The sequence below is a fragment of the Podarcis gaigeae genome (genome assembly GCF_964106915.1).
Source record: "Podarcis gaigeae genome assembly, chromosome: 11".
Lineage (NCBI taxonomy): Eukaryota > Metazoa > Chordata > Lepidosauria > Squamata > Lacertidae > Podarcis > Podarcis gaigeae.
Window position 1 is genome coordinate 32,783,143 of NC_139687.1, and position 23,518 is coordinate 32,806,660.

At 39.8% G+C, this 23,518-nt stretch overlaps 1 protein-coding gene across 2 annotated transcripts in view; it reads left to right on the plus strand.

Moving 5' to 3' along the window:
- Positions 1-23,518, plus strand: part of EDIL3 (EGF like repeats and discoidin domains 3) — a 234,709-nt gene that overhangs the window by 123,737 nt on the left and 87,454 nt on the right. For both annotated transcript variants that reach the window (XR_014556287.1, XM_083703244.1), the window contains exons 4-5: positions 7,508-7,636; positions 18,556-18,669. Coding sequence is in view for 1 of the 2 variants with exons in the window: in XM_083703244.1 (XP_083559370.1) it covers positions 7,508-7,636; positions 18,556-18,669 (243 nt within the window). In the remaining variant the exon portion in view is untranslated. The remainder of the gene's footprint in view (positions 1-7,507; positions 7,637-18,555; positions 18,670-23,518) is intronic.

A 23,518-nucleotide genomic window follows, 5' to 3' on the forward strand; every position in this document is an offset into this window, starting at 1 on the left:
CAATAGATGACCGGGCTCGGAAGCATGAAGATATGTGCAGACACATTTGTTTTTGCGTTAGCGCAAATTCAGTTTTTCAAACCCCAAGCTACACCACACATCCTTCTCGACACTGTTTCTGATTTATTCCTATTATTTATTTCCTTTGTCAGCATTTACATTTTACCTGGGGGGGAAATGGCGTTCTGCACTATATCTGACAGCCTCTGTATTTTAAATCCAAACTACCTGTCACTTTTGGAAATATTTAATCTCCAGTTCAGAGTTGGGTCCTCCCTGGTGTGCACATATTATGGAACTGAATTGACTGTATTTGTCACCAAGGCCAAGAAGTAACGTGGTTCCTGCCTTAAAGACCTTTTTGCTAACCTGTAGAGAAAACAGTCATTTCATTCCTTTGTGTAAAAACCTCAGATGTTTCAGCATCTGAAAAACCCAGAAACTGCCATCCTTCCCCACCCCCTTTTTATTGATGATTACCTTATTATTTATCTTTCCAATGCAGAATGGGATTCTAACTGAATACTAACATCACACACATCTGAGAGCTCCTAGCACATACTAGTCCTAGCTATGGGGTTGTACTGAGAGTTGCAAACTGTAGAGATCTATTACTTTTAGCGTGCAATTAATCTTGTTGACATTACTTATATGAATGTGGATTAAAATGCCTGAAATGCATAGTGTTGAATCCTGTTGCTCATTAATATTGATCAAAGGCCATTGTTCTCTTTGTGTTAGAAGCTACTTAAAGATTACTTACAAAAGTATTACTACACTATTGATTTATTTTATTTTATTTTTTTAAGATCCCCGAAGCCCATTATGCTTTCAAGCAAGACTACAAGAATTTGCTGTATAGATGGATGCTTTTGAAACTTCATCTGCATCTAATGTATAATATCAATCACATACAAAACTTGGTGGCATGTTCCCTATAGTATGCCAAAGATTTGCTATCTTTATTTCTGTGCATCATGTAAGCTGCCTATTTGTGTGTTGCCAAAACAGAGGACGAAAGGGAAGTTGAGGTCTACCATATCCTCTAAAGTCAATGATAAGATTAGCAGCACTATACTGCATACCGAAAATGACTTTTGCTGGAAATTGAACTTCAGGGACATCATAGAAGAACTTGCTATAAAAGAGCAGTTGGCCATTAGCATTATACAGGAGAAATTTCACACAGGGCTTCTTGCCAGGGAGGGTGGTTGACTCCAAATGTCTTGATCTCCTTCAGAGCTTCTGCCCAGAAAAGAACGGTAATACTAATTTGGGAACCAGTAAAAAGATGAGGAAAAGGCCTCATTAATATGAATGGAAGCTCTTTGATTCTATAAAGAGAAGTCTGTAGAGCCTTAAAGCTATGGGTGGGACTTACTCTGCCCGCTTGACTGCCACATAGATTCTGCTGCTGCTTGCCTAGTAAAGTGGCTCATGGACTGCTACTCTCCTTACCTATCAATTCATACCCATTTCTACTCTTGGTGTGCCTCCAAAAATGAGGATTACAAGCAGGGACCATTCTCTTGCATTGAGCTGAATGGGAGAGCAGTTGCTAGTGTGGAACTCTGAATCCAGTGGAGCCACTGGACTTCAAGGGGGAAAGGGCTTTTCAGCCACACAATCTGATGCCAGTTACAGAAGATACATCTAATTATAAACTGATATGGGTTTGGCTAAGCACACCAAAAGTGGTTGGAAGAGCACAGCCTTAAAGGTTGTTGTGCTAGCTCTAAGAAACCATAAGCCAGTATTTTGTAAACTGGTATGTAGGACTGTGTGTTTTGAGGACAGATTTTAAGGATTATTTCAGTTGATATAATTGTATGGATGCCAAGAAGAATTTCCAATTGAATACCTATTTTCATATTAAATTATGTTTGAGAGCTACACCGATGCCTCCAAGACCCTGATCCAGTTTGTGACATATGTAAAGCCAACTGAAAGGACTGAAACTTAAATTACTTGCGGTCAATGGAACGTAAACATTACTAATTTCATCTGGATTGAGCCCTTTGTTTTGAAATCTTGAAATCAATATGTTATGTTACTTACAGGAACAACTATGATATTATTCAGATGTGTATAACTACACCCCTACCTACGAAATTATTGATGTGAAACATTTAACAAAGATTTTTCTAAAATAATAATTTGCTTCAAGCACACAAACTGAATAATTATTGCTATAATAATGCAAAACACAAATTACCTTTAAGATAAGCAGTATGCTGCTGCAAATGCAAATAGAACAGCCATAACTATGCATTATGCAAATCATAGATTACAAGAGATACTGAGGACTCGGCTACATTCATCACAGTAATGTTTTGAATGTGTTATAAACATCCAACACCAGATAGCGTCAGAGAGCAAAACAGAGTTTATATGGATTTTTACATAGGCTCCCCCGCTTTTGTTGTAATGATTTAATTCTTGACTTATTTATAGTGTTTTAACCTGTGTCTATATCCACGCTGAGTTTTATGCAGTGCTATTTTTATTGGGGGGAGGGGGGAGGTGCCAGAACTCACCTTGAATGCTTTTATACAGAATAAAGTGAAAAATCAAGAAAGCTAGCGGTGTGTGCATGCACATGCATGTGTGTGTGTAAGATATTTCTCATAGAATGATTTTGGAAGATGTTTAATATGTGCAAAACAGCTCTTTCCTAGTATTTTGGCATGTGCTTTTTAAACAAATGGAAGGCAGCTAGATCAGTGTTTTGTATGAAGAAAGTTTCAGGTTCAGCCCTTGGCATCTCCTACTGAAACAGAATGGATAACAGGAGATGTTAAAGTCGTCTAATGCAATCCCTGGAAACCCAGTGCCAGTCAGAGTGGAAAATACTGGGCAGAATGGATCAATAAGGTAGCATCCTATATTTATTTCAGCCTGTTGGAGGTGAAACTATGTATTGACTATGTCCAGGATCCAAAGAACAATGCAACTAGTTCACTGAACCTAAGGAACTTTTGTGTTTCTCTTAATCTAAACCCTCAGGCTTTGTGACAAATAACTTTGAAACTGCTTGGAGTTTGCTGTTAAGAACGGCAAAAGTTTTCAGTTGGTTTGTTGTTTTGAAGCACCTAAGCCATAACAGACTGGGGCTGGCTCAAGGTTTGAGGGGGCCCTGTGTGAAATGACTTGTAATGAACTCCCTTCTCTAGTGGTGGACCCCTCAAGCTTATCTGAGGCCATAGTAATACTCTTAGCAGCAATGCAGGGTGGCCAAGACCAGTAATCATATTTATTTCCCACAATGCCCTAGACTGATACTAGGTGAGGTACATTCTGGCAAATGAAAATGGCACCTAGAGCCAGCCACCAATCACTGATCAACGTCTAAGCTGTAACTTTTTTTTTGGACAGATACTAATGTTGATTCAGCTATATAATTTTCTCCTCCCCCTGCATGCTGTGCTTGAGGCTTTCCCAGCCCCCTCACCCTCATGGGGACATGGGGGTACACAGGGAAAGAGAGGGGAGAAAGCCCCATTAAAGTGGCAGAAGTCTTCACATGGGCTTCTGCATGTAGAACTCATTAGCTGAACCCCACCCAGTGTGTTCATGTACACTGTCTACATGTATGTATTTATTTGTATGTTACTTACAATGTGAATTATTGCTGTTAGTAGTAGCAGCAGTACAGTTTGGTTTTGAATGTGGAATTTGTACTGTATTTCTTATACAGATTCCTTTTAGTTGGGATTTGTAAACTGTTGAGAGATTTCTGTTGAAAAATGAAGCGGAATACAAATTCACTAAATAACTAACTAACAAACATGTTTTTGGGGGGCAGAAAGTAAAACAGAAAACAGATGTTAATAAAGTATGTTAATAAAGCTTGCTCTTGGCTTCTCCAAAGTGGAGCAGCACCAGAAGCAGAGATTATACACATAAGAAGCCAACTACGCTCTTTGGTGATTAATCCTCAATAAAAGAAGAAAATGAAGTGGCTCCCTAGCAGACTACGAGCCCAGACCCTTCAAGTGTCCCTGTTTTCCAGGGATAGTATCAGATTTACAGAAGCCATCCCAGCTTTTTATTTAATCCTGGAATGTCCTGCTTTTCCTTAGGATGTCCCTATTTTCATTGGAGAAATGTTGGTGGTTATGGAGCTATCCGACCCCTGAGCCATCTGAAGGCAGGCCTGTATAGGGAAGTTTTTTAGTGTTTAATGTTTTATTATGTTTTTTTATATCTGTTGGAAGCAACCCAGAGTGACCTGGGCAACCCATTCAGATGGGTGGGGTATAAATAGTTAAATAAAGAAAGGAATTGGACATCCCTATTTTCATTAGAGAAATGCTTTAGCTGACCTTCCTCCATTGTCTGGTTTTTGTTGTTTTTGTGGTCTGGCCCAATGTGAAGAGTCAAATGAAGCCTTCATCCATTTTAGTTTTTATTTCTCAGTTAAATATTCAGAGCAATTTAAAACAAACAAAACAAACAAGCAAACCTCACAGCACTATGGGCATTACAGATAGAAAGCAAGCCATAAATGTCTTCTTTCTGAAATAAACATTTTATTATTAAACTCTATTAGCATTTCTATAATAAACTATATTAACATTTGTTATGTGACAAATTCCTTATTAGGGGGTTGACAAATGTTCACAGAGAACTAGATTTACAGTGGCTTCTGGTTCACACTATTGCCTGTGCTCTATTGTTCTTGCTTTTCATTGTTCCTGTGAAAATGCATTTTGAACCAAGCTGAATTTTGAATAAGTGCCACTTTGTGTAAAGAGTCAACAATCCTTTTATAAGGAAGAGAAAACTGGAAATTGTTATATAGAGTGTGACACATATGGAAATGTACAATTTTGTAAATGTTAATTAATTCCACCTCTAGTCTTTATTTATATGTAAATTAAATGGCAGGAAATAAAATACGATTTTAAGTAGGCAAACATATATTTATTTTCATATATTTTTTAAGCACACCATTGTAGTTCAAGGAATGAAGATTAGCTCTTTATTGTGGTGGAGAATTTAGAAGCGGTTGTGAAGAGCTCACTTCAGATGTTTCCAACCATGTAATCATTTTTTTAAATACTACCAGAATTGACTGCCAGTTCTTTGTAGGAGGAACATTTGAGGTAAAGAGTCTTCATCATTTGCCAGGTTTTTATGCAAACCAATGGCTATGATCCAATGCTGGATAGGCAAAGCAAGGATTCATAAACACATTGATGGAAAGTTGGTTTCCATCCATGGCTTATTGGCACTGGAATAATGCAGAATACAGGAACATATACTGTCAATATTGTAATATAATGAAGATTATGGATTGGATCCATGGTGCTCCCTCTTTCACAGAAGGATGTCATAAATGGATGGGTCTTGGAGGTGACCCCTGAAGAATGGAGGCAACTTTTCTCGATTCTTGAACCACACTACATCCCCCTGTGCCAAGCCCCATGCTATTCTGGATAGCCCCCCAGCCCTCTAGAGCAGGTGGGAGAATGCAAGTAGAAGACAGTGTAGTGGGGCAATGGCACTCACCAGACCTCCTGACAGCTGAGTTGCTGCTGCTTTCCGGGAAGGAATAGGGGATGGGCAAGATGGTGGGGCCTCACTGTGGTGCAAATACAGTGGCAAGAGCACCAAATTGGTTCTGCTGGTGCATTTGCACCATGATAGCCTCCCTGCTGCCTTGCCCCTCCCCCTCCCAGGAGATTCCAGAAGGCAATCCCCATCATATTCTTCCTAGGAGTTGGAAGAGACCAGCAGTGCCTCCTATTTGCCCACCAGCTGCTATAGAGGCAACACAGGGGAGGATTGCTGAGGAGGCAGTAGAACTGGCCTCCAAGGAGCACACAACAGTCGTTGCTGCCACTGGCAGCAGCAGCAACAAGGAGCAGTACATTCCTTGGAGGTTGGATCTGCTTCCCTTCCCCTGTGGACCTTGCCACCTGAGGCTGTTGCCTCACCTTGCCTCATAGGTGGGCCGACCCTAGAGTTTGCTGTTCTCCTCTTGTTTATCCAATTCTGGGGAGATTTTTTTCCCTTTATGGTTGGGCCCTCTGTGTTTCATAGCATGCGGTCTACATTCCAATGGCAAGTAACATTCAAAAGTGTGATGTTCTTGCATTCAACAGTGAAGACAGGTGCTAGTATCTTTGCCAGAAAAAAAGTTTATTAGTAATGTATGTGAATCCTTGGCTCAGTTGGTTAGAGCAAAGTGCTGATAACACCAAAGTTGCAGGTTCGGGTTGGACTAGATCAGCCTCAGGGTCCCTTCCAACTCTACAGTTCTATGATTCTTAACAGAGCCTGTCTTTGCCCCTGTCCCCACCCGCATCTTTACATGCACTACTTCCTTCTATGGGTGAGTTTGCCTTTCTAGCAATGCACCTTAAAAGATAGCCTTAGGAGGGATTTGATGGTAACAAAACTAACAATTAGTCGCCTGAGAAACAATTTCTATCCAAATGCAATTTTGGTTTTAAATGCAGCGTAAAGAGTCTCTATGGGAGTATATTGTATTTAAAAATGGGGTATCAGAGTTTTTAGGGGGTTAACCAGGTTGGGATAGCTGGGATAGCAGGCTTGTTGGTTTTTGAATGTCTTATGTAGATTTTTTTCAATTTCATTGTTCTATATGGGAAAATGGCAATAAAGTTTATCGTATCATAATTAAAGAGGTACTCGGAATTCAGTGGTCTCTATGGTATCAATGCCCATTTGTCTGATGATTAAATTTGTATGGTGGTGGTGATCAAATCCATTCTTTTCAACCTTTTCATGTGTTATTCAGAAAGGGTGTCAAGGAAAACGACACTATTTGACTCTCTTGTAAACAACAATGATTACTGGTGCTGGATCCCAAGCCAAACTGAGTCAATCTGGGATTTAGCAAAAGTCAAGTCTTTCCCGTATCAGTCTCTAGAGTCACAGCCAGCACTGTGACCCTCCAGTGGTTTGACTTTACCCCTGAAAGTTAATATTCTTCCATTGTCTCCCCAGACAGATGGATGCCAACAGAACATGTTGAGGTAGCCGTGGGTATAGGGGGAAGAATGAGAGACAGGCAGACTTCATGCATTGTGCCCCCCCCCCATTCAGTCTGCATCATCCTGGGTTGAATTGGGCCATTCCATAGCACCAAACCAAGCTCTGAATCAGATTGGGAGAGTCATGCAAAGCCCTAATGGTTACTAATATATTATATATTTTGGAAAGTTGTTTATTTGCTATGCATTTGGATACCTCTGAAGATATGGTAATCAAATTTTGCAGGATGGTACTTGAGATCAACGAACAGGTTTTCATATATATTTGGATACAATTGTTCAGTATTTTGAATCAGTATGGACTGAACCTTTCAAAACTGCACTGATTTCCCTAGCCTGCTAGTGGGTTAATACTTCCTGAGCAGATGTGTCTTCGCATAACCTTTATCACTTGATGACTGAGTGAAATAAGGGTAGCAAAGTGTCTTTCCTGCATTCATATTTGATGTGTCATTTTCTTTTCATTCTTTTTTATCTTTCAGGGCCATGCATTCCTAATCCCTGCCATAATGGTGGAATATGTGAAATTAGTGAAGCCTATAGAGGAGACACATTCATAGGCTATATCTGCAAATGCCCAGAGGGGTTTAATGGGATCCACTGCCAGCACAGTAAGTTTCAATATAATACTTTCTTCTTCTGCCCCTTTAGAAGTACAATGCAATTCAGAGGTCACCAAGTTTTGGGGGCCTGTGGGCACCTTTGCAAAACAGAGAAAATGCTGTGGGCACCACACACACTGTAAACAAGGACACACTGCAACCTAATGCTTCTTTCAAGCCTAATTTCAGTGGGAAAGGGGCAGTGGAGAGAATCCTGGGCACCAAGTGATGACACATTGGCGACACAACTCCTATCCTACAAAGAGGTGTGCTGGTACAATTTTATGGACTTCAGACAACAGCTTTGGAAAACTATTACTGTTTTGATTGATCTTCTTCATATATTGTGGTAAGGTTGGCTGTCAGTCCTAGGAGCTTTAAGAAAAGTGACTGGTAGGATTCCTCTATCCATGGACCTCGTGGGCTTACAGGGCGGTGGCAAGCTAAACAGCACTATGTGGCTCAGTGCAGCCACTACTTTAAGGTCTCACAATGCCCCAGACTGATGCTTAGTCAGGAGTGTTAAGGAATTAGCATAGCTCCCAGTGCTGCTCAGACAGCCAGGCTATAACCATTTTTAAATGGGTGCCACAGAACACACATCAGCAGTGCTCTGGTTGGACTCACTGGAACCTTGGTAGCTGTCCAAAGGTGCCAAGTGCTGATTCTGGTCATCACCTTGTGGCCGTTCAGACTTGTATCCTAGTTGTTCAGAAGGGCTCAATTCTGAAGGCAGGATGGTGGAGAAGGGGGGGAGACCTAATGATTTCTTCTTCTTTTTCCTTAGTATGTGTTTTTTAAGCACACACACAGTTAGAAGAACTTGATTCCTTGTCATAAAATAAAGATGAGCTGAATTGGGTGTCAGAAAAGTGGAATGTGGCCGGATTTGCCGTAGGGCTCGTGGTTTCGTCTTGATGTTGTCAGCAGTTCATTTGGTTAATGATCGCTGGAGATGAAAAGGGTTGTAAAAAGCAGATATTTATGCTAATAGGTTTTCCCCTATATTCGCTCTTTCAACCCATTTTAATACCAGCCTGAGACAGGTGCTCTTAGTCATGTTATTTAATTCAATAGGAAGACTTTCCTGAGGGCTTTATTAATGAACACACTGGATTTAAAAGCAATGGGCTTCTAACATTTAGGCTGAAGGCACAACATTCATTTTACCTACAATTTGTTATAACTACTTGGGAAAATATCTATTAAATTATGAATTAGACTCCTACCACCACCACATTTTCTCATGATTTTGGGATTAAAAAGATGAAGGACTTTTAATGCTTGTTTTCTCCATGTTAGCAATGCTAGGTCTTCTCCATCATGGAAGGCTTAGAGCAGGGATGGAGTACATGTGGCCCATCAGATATTATACTACAGCTCCTACCAACCTCAGACAGCATGGCCAATGGTCAGGGATGATGGGGGTTGTAGTCTAACAACGTTTGGGGACTACAGATTTCTCATTCCAGACTTAGACAACACAGCAGCAAGAAGCAAGACAGTTTTGTCTCTCAGCAAGAATGGCATAGACATGTGGAAAACACTGACTCCAGCAGGATAAAACAAGTCCAGTGACACTTGGTGACTAAACCATATATTGAGATGATCAACGCACATTTTTAAAATGTGAAAAGTTTTATACCTGTCTATCCTCTATACAAATGAGTCTTTCAAATAAGCTTGTAATTAAAAAAATGAATATAAAAGCAATAGTAACCCAATCATAAAAATCCAAGTTAATAAAGCCAAAAGCAGCCAAAAACAGAAAACACACAGGACAGTAGTAACAATCAATGCATTAAGCAACAAGATTCAAAAACACATTTAAAAGGGGAAATTGTCAGTTGCTAGAAGTGGAAAAGAAAAAGAGAACCTAACCTCCTGAGCTGGGCAGATCTACATATGAGGTGCCACCACAGAAAAAGTCTTCTTGTATGTTGCCACCAACCTGTCACTTCTAAGACATGCAAGAGAGGCCAACAGCTGACAAACATGTAAGCGTAAAAGGTGTTGGGGTTTCAAGTAGCCTGGTCACAAGCTGTTTAGGGCTCTATACGTGATGGCCCTTGGATTGGTAGCCAGTGCTGCTGATACGTTTATGGGGTCACATGATCCCAGATTCTTGCCCTTGTTAAGATTTTAGCAGCAACACTACACCTCAGTTGTTTCAAAACCAGGCCTGAATCCAGGCTGAAATCTGTCTAGTTATTCGGTTTCATTTGGGATTCTTTGAATTGGGTCACCAATAAATGCTTAAGCATCATATTAAAAAATGGAATATCGGGCACTGACTTATGATTCTTCAATACAGCAGAATCCAAAGATTCCTGCTTTAAAAGACAAACTATTGCCATTTGTAGACAGGGAAGAATAGAAGCCTTAAGGAGAATTCAATATTTTCACCACACAATCAGCTAGTCCTCCTCTGGTTGCCAGTCTGGATAGGCAAAGGTCAAGTATATCTTTGAACAAGCTTCCTGATACAAGGATCCTGTCCAAGTTGCTCTCCAACTACTGTGGACCTTGATGCAAAGGACCAGTAGCTACCCAAAAAGCTCCACTGGCCGATTATGTGCAGATGCCGTGGCTGTAGAGAAATTAGCCTTTTATCACTGCCAGCTTTACCACGGAATAGATATGAAAGTGGACTCTAGCTGTGTTCAGTCAGATTCAAAACGGGTCTGCTTCTCTTGCAGCTAGTTATCTCTTACCCATTTCATTGCCAACACATTATCAGAAAACTGGAAAACCACAATGTGTTCAAATGGACAAATATAATGTGTTGGTCAGTTATGGGAATTGCTGAGGTAGCTTACTTCACACAACCATAGTTTCTCACAACTATCAGGATTGTATTTAAAACAAAAACAAAAATGGCTCACTTTATATTCTTAATTTTAAAAGAATCTTATAGAAATAGAATTGTCAGAGCAAAGGGAAGCTAGGTAATCCTGTAGTAACTTCAAAGTGAACATGTACAGTACCATTTTTATTACCAATGATTCTTTATTTTTGCCTCCCCCACCCCCAATTTCTTAAGAATATGCGTAATACCTTTTTCAGAAGCAAATATCACACAACACCATTTTTTTCAACTAGGAGAATATCTGCACTATCTCTTACTGTAGACTCGTATTTAGAAAATCAATACTGTACTTAAAGAGGAACTATGATAACACACTGACACTGTAGGTGCAAAATTTAAGCTATAATCAATATTGTAAAGTACTGCACCCCAGTCATTCTTGGGTTCCTTTGTTTTTTCAGTTGAAACATTCCAGCAAACATTACCTTGACTAATGGAGTGATTATGCTTTGATTGGATACCACTACTCTCTGTCAGCTACTAACAAGAAATTTCATTTATCTAATATAAATGTATCCAAAATGTAAATAAATGAACTTCAGGCTACATTTGTAGCATTTTAGAAAGCTGAACTCCTTTCCTAAATGCATCAACAGAGAGTAATCTAGTTGATTAAACACATTCTCCAGAGTGGTGCATGTTTTTGTCCAATTCATTGCTAACAAATTTATATAGGCTTATAAAATATCTCCTCCTTGCTTCCTTGTCTGTGAACTCATTGGAATTCAGGTATGTGCTCTGCTGAAACTTATGCTGTGTGCAGAAGCTGAGTGACCTCATTCCAAAGCAAGTGGCTTCTTCTGGAATTCAGATTGCTGAGTGTCGACCTGTAATTTAGTTTATCTCAAATTGTAATATCTAATATTATCCAACCAAATCAATTAAACTAGATAATTAGAAAACCTATCACACAACACTGACAAAATCATGCCAACGAATCTCAAAATGAATATTTCTGTGATTCCCTGACATTTGGTTCATGTACTGGATCATGTACACAATTAATATGTAAATTGCAGAGCATATCACTATTAATTTTTACTGAATTCATATGCTGAGCTTGACAGCTGTGGCTTATTATTAATGTTTCAATATCTCTCAAAAGCTCCTGATGCTTCATTGGTGATACCAATAGGCACATATTCTCTATGCCACTGTGAGGGGTCATAAATTGAACTGCAATTAGTATGGGTGGGAAAGAAATCCCAGATGCCTCGAATGCAGTTGCTAATAATGTGATATAATTTAGCACTGAGCTGTGAAACAAAGTGTGCAGATGAGAACCCATGCTGATTTCTACTGTTATCAGACCTTGTGTAACAGATGCATTGTTCTAGACGCACCCTGAGGTATTAAAGGATTCCTAGGCTTTCAAACCAAGACTGCTTAACCACATCATTAAAGGCTATCTTGCAACTGCATGATTATCTGCTTCCCAGAATTTTATTCCTCATATTTTGTACCCCATCATTCCTCCAAGGATCTCAGGAATAGATATGTGGGTCCACCCCATTGTTTTGTTCACAGTAAAACCCTGTAAGGCCCAGGATCACCCTGTGAGAGGGAATTCCAAATGCAGGTCTCCCCCAGTACAAGTCCATCACTCTAGCCACATTACCAATTTTCCTTAACTGTTTAGGTGAAATTGCCATACAGTAGCTCCTAGTTCATTTATTTATTTTATAAAAGTTATATAGTGCTTGACTGGAGAAAAAACCTCCAAGTGGTTCATGAATCATCAGTGAGCTATACCCCATCTAGGACAATGATACAATTCTCACATAGGCAGTCCAAGATGGTAGGCCTGCTCACTTATCTATAGTTCCTAACCTAAAGTAACTACTCACCAGCAACAACACGCCACAGAAGAGAATCCCAAATACAGGGGCCAGACCTGCAACAAGTCCAAATGCCAACTCTGTACCTAAATCCACACTGACAACACTGTTAACAGCAGCCACAACCATTCACCTGCCCATCTTCCAAGTTTGTGATTTCTTATATGGTAATGCCCTTCTGTTTCCTACATCAGTTTTATCAGAACAGCAGCTTCTCTACTGATGCTGAGCTGGACAAGCTTATTGGCAAGGCAGCTACAGCAATGTAGGTATGGGAGAACGTGATGCTAACATCCAATACCAAGGCAAAGGTCTACCAGGCATGTGTTTAGCACACTGCTTTATGAAAGTGAGTTGTGGGCAACTCACAACCATCTGGAGCAACCTCTCAGCACCTTCCACATGCATTGTGTCATGAAGATTCGGTGTATCACATGGCGGGACATATTTTTTTTTTAAAAAAAGATGTGCTCTCCCAAGCCCACATTCCCAAGATATACACAATTTTCCTATAAATATTCATTGACATTTTTCAGTCACTAGATCAATTACAGTTTATTATACAGCATATTGATTCAAGCAAATGACAAGTGATATAATGGATAATCTCAGTGTTCTATTTTTTAAAAAAGATGTAGTTAACTTGTAGACTGTTGCCTCACTATTCCAAAAGAACAAAGTCTTTGAAAATATTATCTAGCCCCAAAATAACAACTAAGCAAGACATGACATGCATTTAGAGGTAGACAAACAGATCTCTTTCCATTGTCTCTTTCTGCATTAGTCTATAAATATGTAAAAATCAGCTTGAAAATCTAAATATGCATTTAATATGCACATTTTAATGCAGTTTTATATGCTTAAAAAAAAACGCAAACTGTGTTGCAATGGAAACTTAGAATTAGTTCAGTTTCTTTAAAAAAAAGTTTCTCATTGATCATAGAAGTTTAGCATTAGAATGGACTCCAAGGGTTGTCTAGTCTAACCTCCTGCAATGCCAGAATCACAGCTAAATAATCCCTAACAGATGGCATCCAACCTCTGTTGAAAAACCTTCATTGAAGAAGAGTTCACCACCTTCCAAAGTAGTCCATTCCCCTGGCAAACAGCTCCTATTGCCAGAAAGTTGTAATGTTTAGGCTGCATCTATTTTCTTATAATTCATTGGACTAGTGTATTGTGCTTTGTATGGGGCTACCCTTGAAGATGGTCTAAAGCAGGGGTCAGCAACCTAAGGCCCATGGGCCACAAGCAGCCCATGGGGGTTGTTTAACCAGCTCATGGATCCCCGCTGCCTGCTAGGTCGGCTCCCGTGCACTGCACTAAACCAGTGTGGAGCAGAGTGGTGACCACCTTCCAAGATGCTGGCCGGCTTCCAATTGGCTGCAGGAAGCTCCTGCAGCCAATGGAAAGCTGTGCATGCCTCCTCCACACCAAAAGGAGTGCTGTAAATAGCATTTGTGTGTGTACGCACGTGCTCCAGCTCACCGCAGTGTCTGTGGGACCGTGAACCGTCCCAAGCCACAAAAACTTTGCCAAAGCCTGGTCTAAAGGCTACACCTAAAGCAGAATGTGACTACTAGGTTGCTGAGTGGGGCAGCCTGATAGGACCATGTGTCACTGAAAGTTCTGCACTGGCTGCCAGTGAGCTATGAAACCCAGTTCAAGGTGTTAATACCAGCATACAATGCCCTAAATGGCTAGGGATCCAAATACCTAAAGGAATAACTCTCCCAGTATCAACCACCTTTGCCCCTTTGATCAGCAGGTGAGGGGATCACCACGCATCTGAATAAAGCCAATAAATATGGACTAAAATTAGGATGTTTTCATGAAATCAAACGTAACAGCATCAACAAATCTTTTTAGATAATGAATATCAGCCGTACAATTTTGACAAGAATTGTATATTTATTTTTTGTTTGCATCATCCATATATCTGCTGAGGTAATTCACTGTTGCATTTGTATCCCAATCATCTTCCAAGGCGCTCAGCAAAATGTGCATAAAGTTAATTTATTTCCCTCCTCACTCGTCATGATACCATTGTAAAAAGGAAAGCAAATCTGAGAAATAGTAATTTACTTGCCCAGGGCCACCCAGAGTGGCTGTGCAGAAATTAGAATCCAGCTGTATGAGGTCCAGTTCCAATTCCCCTATGTAGCACTACATGAATTCAGGAACTTCTGGGTTTTGTATACTTCACATTCTGAAGGTAGCGCCTTTAAACGCTTCAAGCTTAAGTAAATAATTCTCCAAAATCAGCATTATATAGAAATCCTCAGTTAAAGGAAGAAATTGTTATTTCCACCAATAGGGGTTTGCTTGGAGAAAGACTCACACAATAGACCAAATGCTGGTTTATATGCTAATTCTCATTTTTATCACTCAGTACAGCACACTTATCATAAAGTGTGTAACTTATGTAAATATTTTCAGTTTTTCTCCAGATTATTTATTCAAACAAGCGAAAGCTATTATCTGAGCCCTGAGCGTACTTTATTTTTCTCCATTATCCGTTTCCTTCAATTTCTTAGAAAGTATAAGTTTTTCTCCAGTTCTCTTTCAAAAAGTGGCTTGTTTTCTTCCTTTGAAATAAAGAGTGAAAAAGTCATTTTATATTGAATCAGCACAATCTCTCCCTTTCCTCCCCAGAACTTCAGAGAGAAGGAAATGTTTATTGCTCTTTTTTGTCTCTCCAGGAGACCCTTCAGGTTCAGACAGCTTTTTGAAAATGACCTATTGGCCATTTGATTCTCATGAAATGTCTTTGGAGGTTGCTGGTAACCTTTGTGTCATGACACAGTATGCAACACTGTATCAGTAGAGGAAAACAGAGACTAATTTAAGACAAAATAAAAGAGAGACTGCGGCTAGTTTATCTGAAGAAAAAAAGATAGCTGATTCAGCTGCACATAATTTGGCAAAGCTATTATATTTAAATATGGGAAAGTATTTCAACTTTCTGTTACTGAAATTCAAGTGATAGTTGAAAAGCTGCTCCATCTTGCATTTCAGCTGGACTCTTGCATATGAGCCACCCAGTTATTGTTGAAAGGGAAGTGCAAGCTTGGCGCCAGTGTACACATCACATGAGTTCTGTTGGGATTGATCATAGCTAAGTGGTAGAACATAGGCTTTGAATGCAAGGGGTCACATTCTCAATATCTGGTACCTCCACCAGGGTGAAAGCACTTTGCTTGAGCTGAGATCCTGGAAAGCTGTTGCCAGTTAGAGCAGACAAAACTGGACTAAATGGGCAAATTGACCTGGTAGAAGGCAGCTTCTTGTGTTCCTGTGGAGGCCAGTTGAAACACATGTTCTTTTCAACCACACCATGACATAAAACTGCCCATGTGATGCAAACAATTGTGGTTACAATCCAGGCTACACCTACCATGCGTAGAAGTTGCCATGTGGAATTCATTTTAACCATTATCCATGTAGCTATTATAAAGAATAGTTGCTCTGAGTTCTTGGCTTAATCATCCAGCAATTAAAAAGATACTGAAACTTCTAAACACAAACAGCATGATAGAAGAAATGAATGTCCATCAGATTATGCCAATCAGTCATGCTCGTCATTGCTGCTAAATAAAAATATGCAAATTACCCCATGATGTATTTTTAATGCAGCCCTTTGGACTGAACAGATGGCTTAGATTGTATGGTTTGGTTGTTTCCACCCCACTATCCCCAACCTTTCCTTCTCAGGGTTGAGCTTGTTTCACTTTCCTTTTGATTACGGTACCTTACGATGATAAATTGCCATTTTCAGAAGTAATCAGAATAAAAGGTCCACTTTGTCCAACATTTCATTTTTAACAGAAGGTAGTAAGATGCTCCTGGGAAGCTTACAAGCAGAACATGAAAACAACTGAACACCCCTGCTGTTTATCTCTGCACTTCTGTGGGAATGGGTCAGTTGGATGAATCTGGTGTTCATAGGTATATTGCTTCTGAAGGTAGCTTAACTGCTCTTGTGATCTCATTTCCCACAAGACTTTAGCATTTAGGAAACAGACTTATTGAATCCATTCACGTTATCATCTGAGGGCAGTCCTATAAACATGAGGGCTTTCACAATGAGACATTCTTATGTCTGTCCTTGTGCAGAAAGAAGGCTTTATTGGAATTAAAAGGTTTGGGGGGGAGAGACAAATTTAAGCTTTTTCCTTTCTTTTAATAAAAGGTTTGTCAGAGAATTTTGCTGGTTTGAAATGTAGTGAAGCATCTATTATACACAAGGGGATTTGAAATGATATTTGCTAAAGGATGATGGCTTTATAATCTTGCCGGAATTGAGTTTACCTTCGGCATTAAGGTATCTCCAAATGTATTCTGTGTGAACCTTTCTTGTACTGACAGACCAGTTTGTGCACAAGAAATATAAACAACTTTCATGAAGTTTTCAGAGTTTAATTTTGTTTGGGTTTTTTTAACCCAATATATGCTCCTGCAGAACAACTAGTATATGCTATTACAGAAAATTGCAGCACATTCCTAGGCATGTATACTGGGAAGCAAGTCCCACCATGTGCAATGGGACTCTCTCAGATAAGGGCTTAGCCACACTTTTGCCCTGCTCTTTCCAGGTACAGGTTTTCTTAGGGAAAATGGAACTTTAACTTATAGACCTTGCCTGGAAAGAGCAGGTGAAAGGTAAGTGTGCAGAAACCCTTAGGGTACAGCTTAAGGCTGAAATCCTATAACCACTTTTGCACAGAGATCATTTGGATCGTACTGTACAACTTTGACAGGTACGATTCTGGATTCTGTTCCTTCCTGTTACCTGTAACATAGAATACTTTTTAAATAATGTGACCAGCACCTGGTTGCAAATTTTACTTGCACAAGAAAACTATGTTCTCTTGGGAAAGTGCTTATTCTGTCTGTAGACTGAAATATTCTTGTAATTTTGAACTATTTCTCTAATGACTTTTAACTTTCTTTCATATGACCTTTTAAATTGTTTTTTCAACAACACTACTACTACCAGTAGTAGTAATACAATCTGTCAAAGTACTGGTTATATATACAGTCACTTTTGGTAATCAGGTTCAATAAAAATGATGGGAATTCTTTCCCTGGAAGCATACTTTTAAAGTGTGAAATTACATGGGAAATAGGTTAATGGCATTACTAAGAAGCCTATCCCAGTATATATTAAAGGTAATTAAAATGGGAGCTGGGCAATTATAATTTCTCTCCATATCATTGAGAAAGTTTTAACTTTCAACCAATATTCACTCTCTTCAGGCACGATCCAATTCTAGTAGACGGGGGGTGGGAGTGGCGGCTTGCTTCAGACAATGTTTCATTCATAGGAATGGGTCCTCATGTTATTCCATGTTGAAAGCTGTCACCTTTGAAGGACTTAATACCATGTGACCTTTATAGGGAGGAAGAGCTACGTTGAGCCCTCTTAGGATTTTCCATATAGCTAGAAAATTCTGCCCTGAAGTAGATATCATTTTCCACAGAGTAAGGGCCTACTGTGAAGGTGATATTGACTGAATTGCAACTCTTCTAGAGTAGACACTGAAGAAATAGCTTTACAGTACTTTTCAGAGCTGTGTGCAGTCCAATGGATCGATATCTATCAATTTTAAGTCAAGGACAGGAGATAGTAAAGGACTGGCTCCCTTAGTGGAAGTGAGTGAATATTTCTTATTTAAAACATTATTGTTTTCGTTTTGGAAATACAATAAAAATGCAGCCAATGGATCAAAACACTCAACAGGGTTGAAACAGCTACATCTATTGCCATATCTTGATACTGTGGGACAAAGTATAGTGTATAAGTTTCTGCAGCCATCAACTATGCATTCTCCTGTTCCAGTTTTGGCTTATGTCAAAATCTCATAATGCTCTTTTATGTCACATCAGTTTCATTGAAAGTGGGTTTCTTCCACTGAAACTAACAGAGGTGTTAAAGTGTCTTAATTTGAATACATTGCATCAGAGAGAGAGGGGGGAGGGAGGGGGAGGGAGAGATATTATTGGTTGGTCCTTAATTGTGTATTTGAAAGGGAGGGAAAGGTATAAGAGTTTCAACAGTGTTAAATTAGTTTATGCCTTATTGCATTCTTCAGTGAAAATATGTTTGCTAGCCGTACTTACCATACACAATCTCACAAAGTGTCTGACTTTCTTATTGTGTAAAATGCAAATGTTATATTGAATATCTGTCTAATATTGTCACTGGGCATTCTCCACAGATGTGAACGAATGTGAAGCTGAACCCTGCAAGAATGGTGGCATTTGTACAGATCTGGTAGCTAACTATTCATGTGAGTGTCCTGGCGAATTTATGGGAAGGAACTGCCAACACAGTAAGTACAAATTACTATGTATGAATTTAAACTCCACTCTTTCTGTTGTAAAGTATTTAAATGAAGATGGTTTAAAAATGGCTGTGGCGTGTCTTCCAGTCAGAGCTTTGCTTGATGCCTATCTTCTGTAATGCTTCGTTCAAAGCTGCTCTCATCCCAAATCTCTTGCCATTATGCAACTAAGCCAGGCTAGCATCAAGGGATTTTCTCCATGCCATTCTTTATTGCTTCCTGTTTACTCTGTCTTCCATTTCCACTCTTTCTGAATTCCATTTTAAGAAAGACTTTTTATAATCAATTCCAGAAACAGAGCTTTCTGTGAGGTTTGCTTTCAGTGTATTTGTGCCTTCATTGCATTATCCCGCTTTGAGTTCATTGCTGATGAAAAGAAGGCAAAATATTGGGCAACTGTGAAGCCATAGCTTGCATCACAATGCAGGCTGCATATACACTGCCATTTAATTTTCATCCAGCAAACTCCAACCACTGGTTGGGGAAGCACTGTACGCAATCAACACCTATTCTGTCATTTCTTCTGAAATACTGTGTTTTGATGCATTTTCCTTCTATTGAGTTAAAGAACAACCTAGCTATTTTAAACTGGTAATGGGTACACAGCCTTAGTCATGATCTCAATTCAATGAGATCTCAATTTAATGCCCAAAGGTTATATGGGAAAGTTCCTCCCCATTTCTAAACAGCAGGGAAGGTGTATGTGCATTGTTACTATTCTTCTTTATTGCTAATACTTAACTCGATACCCTGTATAGTGAAGATAGATTTTACCTATTTACCCACTTACTTTTACAAACGGAAGGGCTTCTTCTGTCCATGAAAGACTTTTGAACCAGTTGTGGAAAGGAGGAGATGGTTTTAAGCAATTCACCCTTTCCTTTGCAGTTGCCCCACAGTTCTTGGGGGTCTCTCAACCCTTCCAAAATTTGGAAACTCCTCTGGAGCCCCCTCCAGAGGGGGAGGGGAGTTGGCAAATTTGCCTCCTTTGTTTCTGTTGGCAGGAGCAAAGTTCTGGATTCAAGCCAAGCTTTATAATTCAGTGCAAAATCTTTCATGGGAATCACTTCCCTTTTCAGGCTACATTTAACTTCCCTTCACTCTTAAGATATATTATGGTGTGCAAATTCTATGCTGGACAGGTTGTTTAATATCGGTACTAAACTGTAGAATACTGAAAGACCCCCATTTAGGGAGTCAGCCACATATCTCCCAAGCACTTTGGCACCATTTTCCTAATTTTTAACATTCATTTGTGAGCTATAAACATAAATTGGTGTTGCAGAGTTCCTATTAAAATGTGATGTCCTAATCATAGCACAACATTCTTCCTACAAAATATAGTGAGGTTTCCCACTTTCTTCACAAGGGTTTACCATGTCATAACACCTAATTATGTAGTTATGCATTGTAATTACAACTCCTAATTGTATCCTTGCATATATTTACAATAATTATATAATTGAAATCTGTCATGCCAATTATGCAAATCGATGAGTACTGATTACATCTACCTCAGTTAAACCATGATTTTCTGACTATAGTCTAAGAATCCTTAAAATACTGCCACTGAGAATTGTAAAAGATGTATATAAAAAAATACAAACATTCAATTTAGGTTTTGGTCATGATGGATTTTTGTTGAGGATTTTTGTTTGTTTTTGTTTGTTTTTCTTTATTTTGCTTTGAAGTTAACTTTGAACATCTTCAATCCAGGATATTTTTGAACTTCCCTGGAGAGACTTTTCACAGCTTGATTGCAGCTCACTTCCTACTGTTCATTAATTCCAACTGATAACTGTCAGCTATGTTACCTCTCAAGAGTTTGGCCTATTTTTATTGATTTATTTATTTGTTACTTTTTTGTTTTTTATGATCGGCATTCATATTAAAACTTCACTGAAACCTGTATGTGTGTGTGTAAGCTGCTATACAAACAATGGTATCTAATGTTGTACATTCGCTGAGAAGGTGCCTATCAACAGAATGGGGCCTAAGTCAGATCACTGGTCCTTCTAGCTCAGTATTGTCCATACTAGCTGGCATCAGCTTTCCAGGCTTTCCGGCATGGATCTTTCTCAGCCCTACCTGGAGAAGCCAGGGATTGAACCTGGGACCTTTGGCATGCAAGGTAGATGATCTACCACTGAGCTATGGCATGGCCCTCTGCAGCTTTGCTCCCTCAATCTTTCCTGGGAGGTTGGGGAGGTTGGGGAGCATGTTTAGGCGGGTGCAGGGGGCTATAGGGAAATCACTTGAATAGAGTATGTATTGCATGAAGTCCAATGAAGTGCTGCAACACAGCCATTTAAGTGAGCAAGCTTTGTTGTGGACCCAGGAGCAGGAAACCCGGGGCTGGCAGGGCCCATACCATGGAAAAACACAACAAACACACAGGAAAAACATCTTGGGTTCAAATAGGCCATAACCTTATGGATTACAGATGTAAGTAGATTTTGGCATTGGCATTGGGTATGTACCCTGAATCAACCAATCCAATGGCTGCTTAATTATTTAGCAGGGTTGATTCTGTGTTAAAGATCCCTTTATGACGTATGTCAAATAGAGGCGACCCCTTGAGGAATGCCATTTTGGGGAGTGCTGTGGCCCATTGGCCCCCAACCGAGCATCTGGACAGAAGCACCTCCCTCTGGAACGTTTTACTGGGGTGCCCCCTGATACCAAATATAAAACACAGTCCCTCCCAAGCCTATAAAGAGACAGTGGGTTGAAAGGTAAAAATATTTTATTCTGAGCCACAGAACAGAGTCTCAGTTGGATACTTCCCAAAAGACTAAGTCTAGAACAAAGAATGCACAGGGCATTTATACAATTGTAGCAAACACAGACGCATGATTTCCTGTGTCACTATTGGCTAGTTACACATGCGGACAAAGCATGCTTAAGTCAGGTAGTCTTCTGCTTGGCTATAGGACAGTTAATTCCTGAAGAGGTATGTGGATGGTGCTGTGGTCTAAACCACTGAGCCTCTTGGGGTTGCCAATCAGAAGGTCAGTGGTTCAAATCCATACGATGGGGTGAGCTTCTGTTACTCTGCCCCAGCTTCTGCCAACCTAGCTGTTCAAAAGCATATCAGTGAGTAGATAAATAAGTTCTGCTGTGACAGGAAGGTAAACGGCATTTCTGTGCACTGGTTTCTGTCATGGTGTTCTGTTGCCCCAGGAGTGGTTTAGTCATGCTGGCCACATGACCCGGAAAGCTGTCTGTGGACGAATCCCAGCTCCTTTGGCCTGAAAGTGAGATGAGCACCACACCCTATAGTCGCCTTTGACTGGACTTAACTTTCCAGGGGTCCTTTACCTTTACTTTACTTCCTGACGCTCCCTTAACTCGAGTTTAGGCCAGGCCAGGCTAGGTGCAATTGGCCTTGCAGTTGCAACTATGAGAATATTTTGGTTGTGACTGTGGACACATGCTTATGCAGACTCAGCAGGCTGAGGTCAGCAGTGTACATGATGTGCAAACTTCAGTGTTATGTCACCCCTGCGTTATAGCTCTGAGGTATGGCTCTGACTTATGATACCTCTGAGTTATGGCACCCAGGTCTCAGAAATATAACAGAGAATGTGAGCAAAGTTCTGTGCTGTGCTGTGTTGACACTATGAGTCCTGACATCTGGCCCTAGGTCATGAAATCTAGCTGGGTCCCAAATCATGGCATCCAGCTATCACCCTGAAGCCCACCCTGAAGCAAAAATGTCATACCTTCCAACATTTCTCCGATGAAAATAGGGACGTCCCATTCCATAATGATAATTTTACTATTTATACCCTGCACATCTTACTGGGTTGCCCCAGCCACTCTGGGCAGCTCCAACATAATAAAACATTAACCATTTTTTTTAAAAAAAAACTTCCCTATACAGGTTTTCCTTCAGACAGCTCAGGAGTCAAATAAGTCCAAACCCTCCGACATTTCTCCAATGAAAACAGGGGTATCCTAAGGGAAAATGGGATATTCTGGGATCAAATCAGAAACTGGGATGGCTTCTCTAAATCAGGGACATCCCTGGAAAATAGGGACACTTGGAGGGTCTGTGGTGTGGGGGTTTCTGATTTGATCCCAGAATGCCCCATTTTTCATTAGGCTGTCCCTAATTACATTGGATAAATTTTGGAGGGTATGGTAGGGCAAGCTAGTAAGGTGTGTGAGGTATAAATAGTAAAATTATCATTATGGGATGTCCCTATTTTCATTGGAGAAATGTTGGAGTGTATGTAACAGGGTGTTCAGAACTGTGACCACATGCCTGCAGTCTGAAATTGGACAGCCCATTCATTCTACCGCCTTATTCTATAGTACATGTAGATAATAGGACCGTAAGATAAAACCTGCCTAAGTCAGTCTATTGATTTTAATATTTCAATAAGAATAGCAACTTTGGATTAGGAGGCTTTTATATTGTTCTATGAGTGATAAACTTATTTAGGGATATTTAGCAGATCTTGTTAGGCAGGATTTAAATTAATGATGCAATTCCCAAAGCAGTCTGCCAGCACAAGCCAGACTACAGTGAAGTTATTCACTGTACCAACACAGATGATGTTACCTTCTGCTGTCTTTAGTCAGACTGAATATTAGAAATATCTCATCAGAAATTCTTGAAGTTGTGCCAGTTTTATTGTGTGCGCCATTTGAAGATCAAGCCTTTTATTTTTATAAATCATATGTGGACACATTAATTATCAGTCTTTCTTCTTCTTCTTCTTCTTCTTCTTCTTCTTCTTCTTCTTCTTCTTCTTCTTCTTCTTTTTCTTCTTTTGTTTTACTGCCTGCCTGCAGTGTTTTTTCCCTTATTTGGTCCCCAATACAGCCT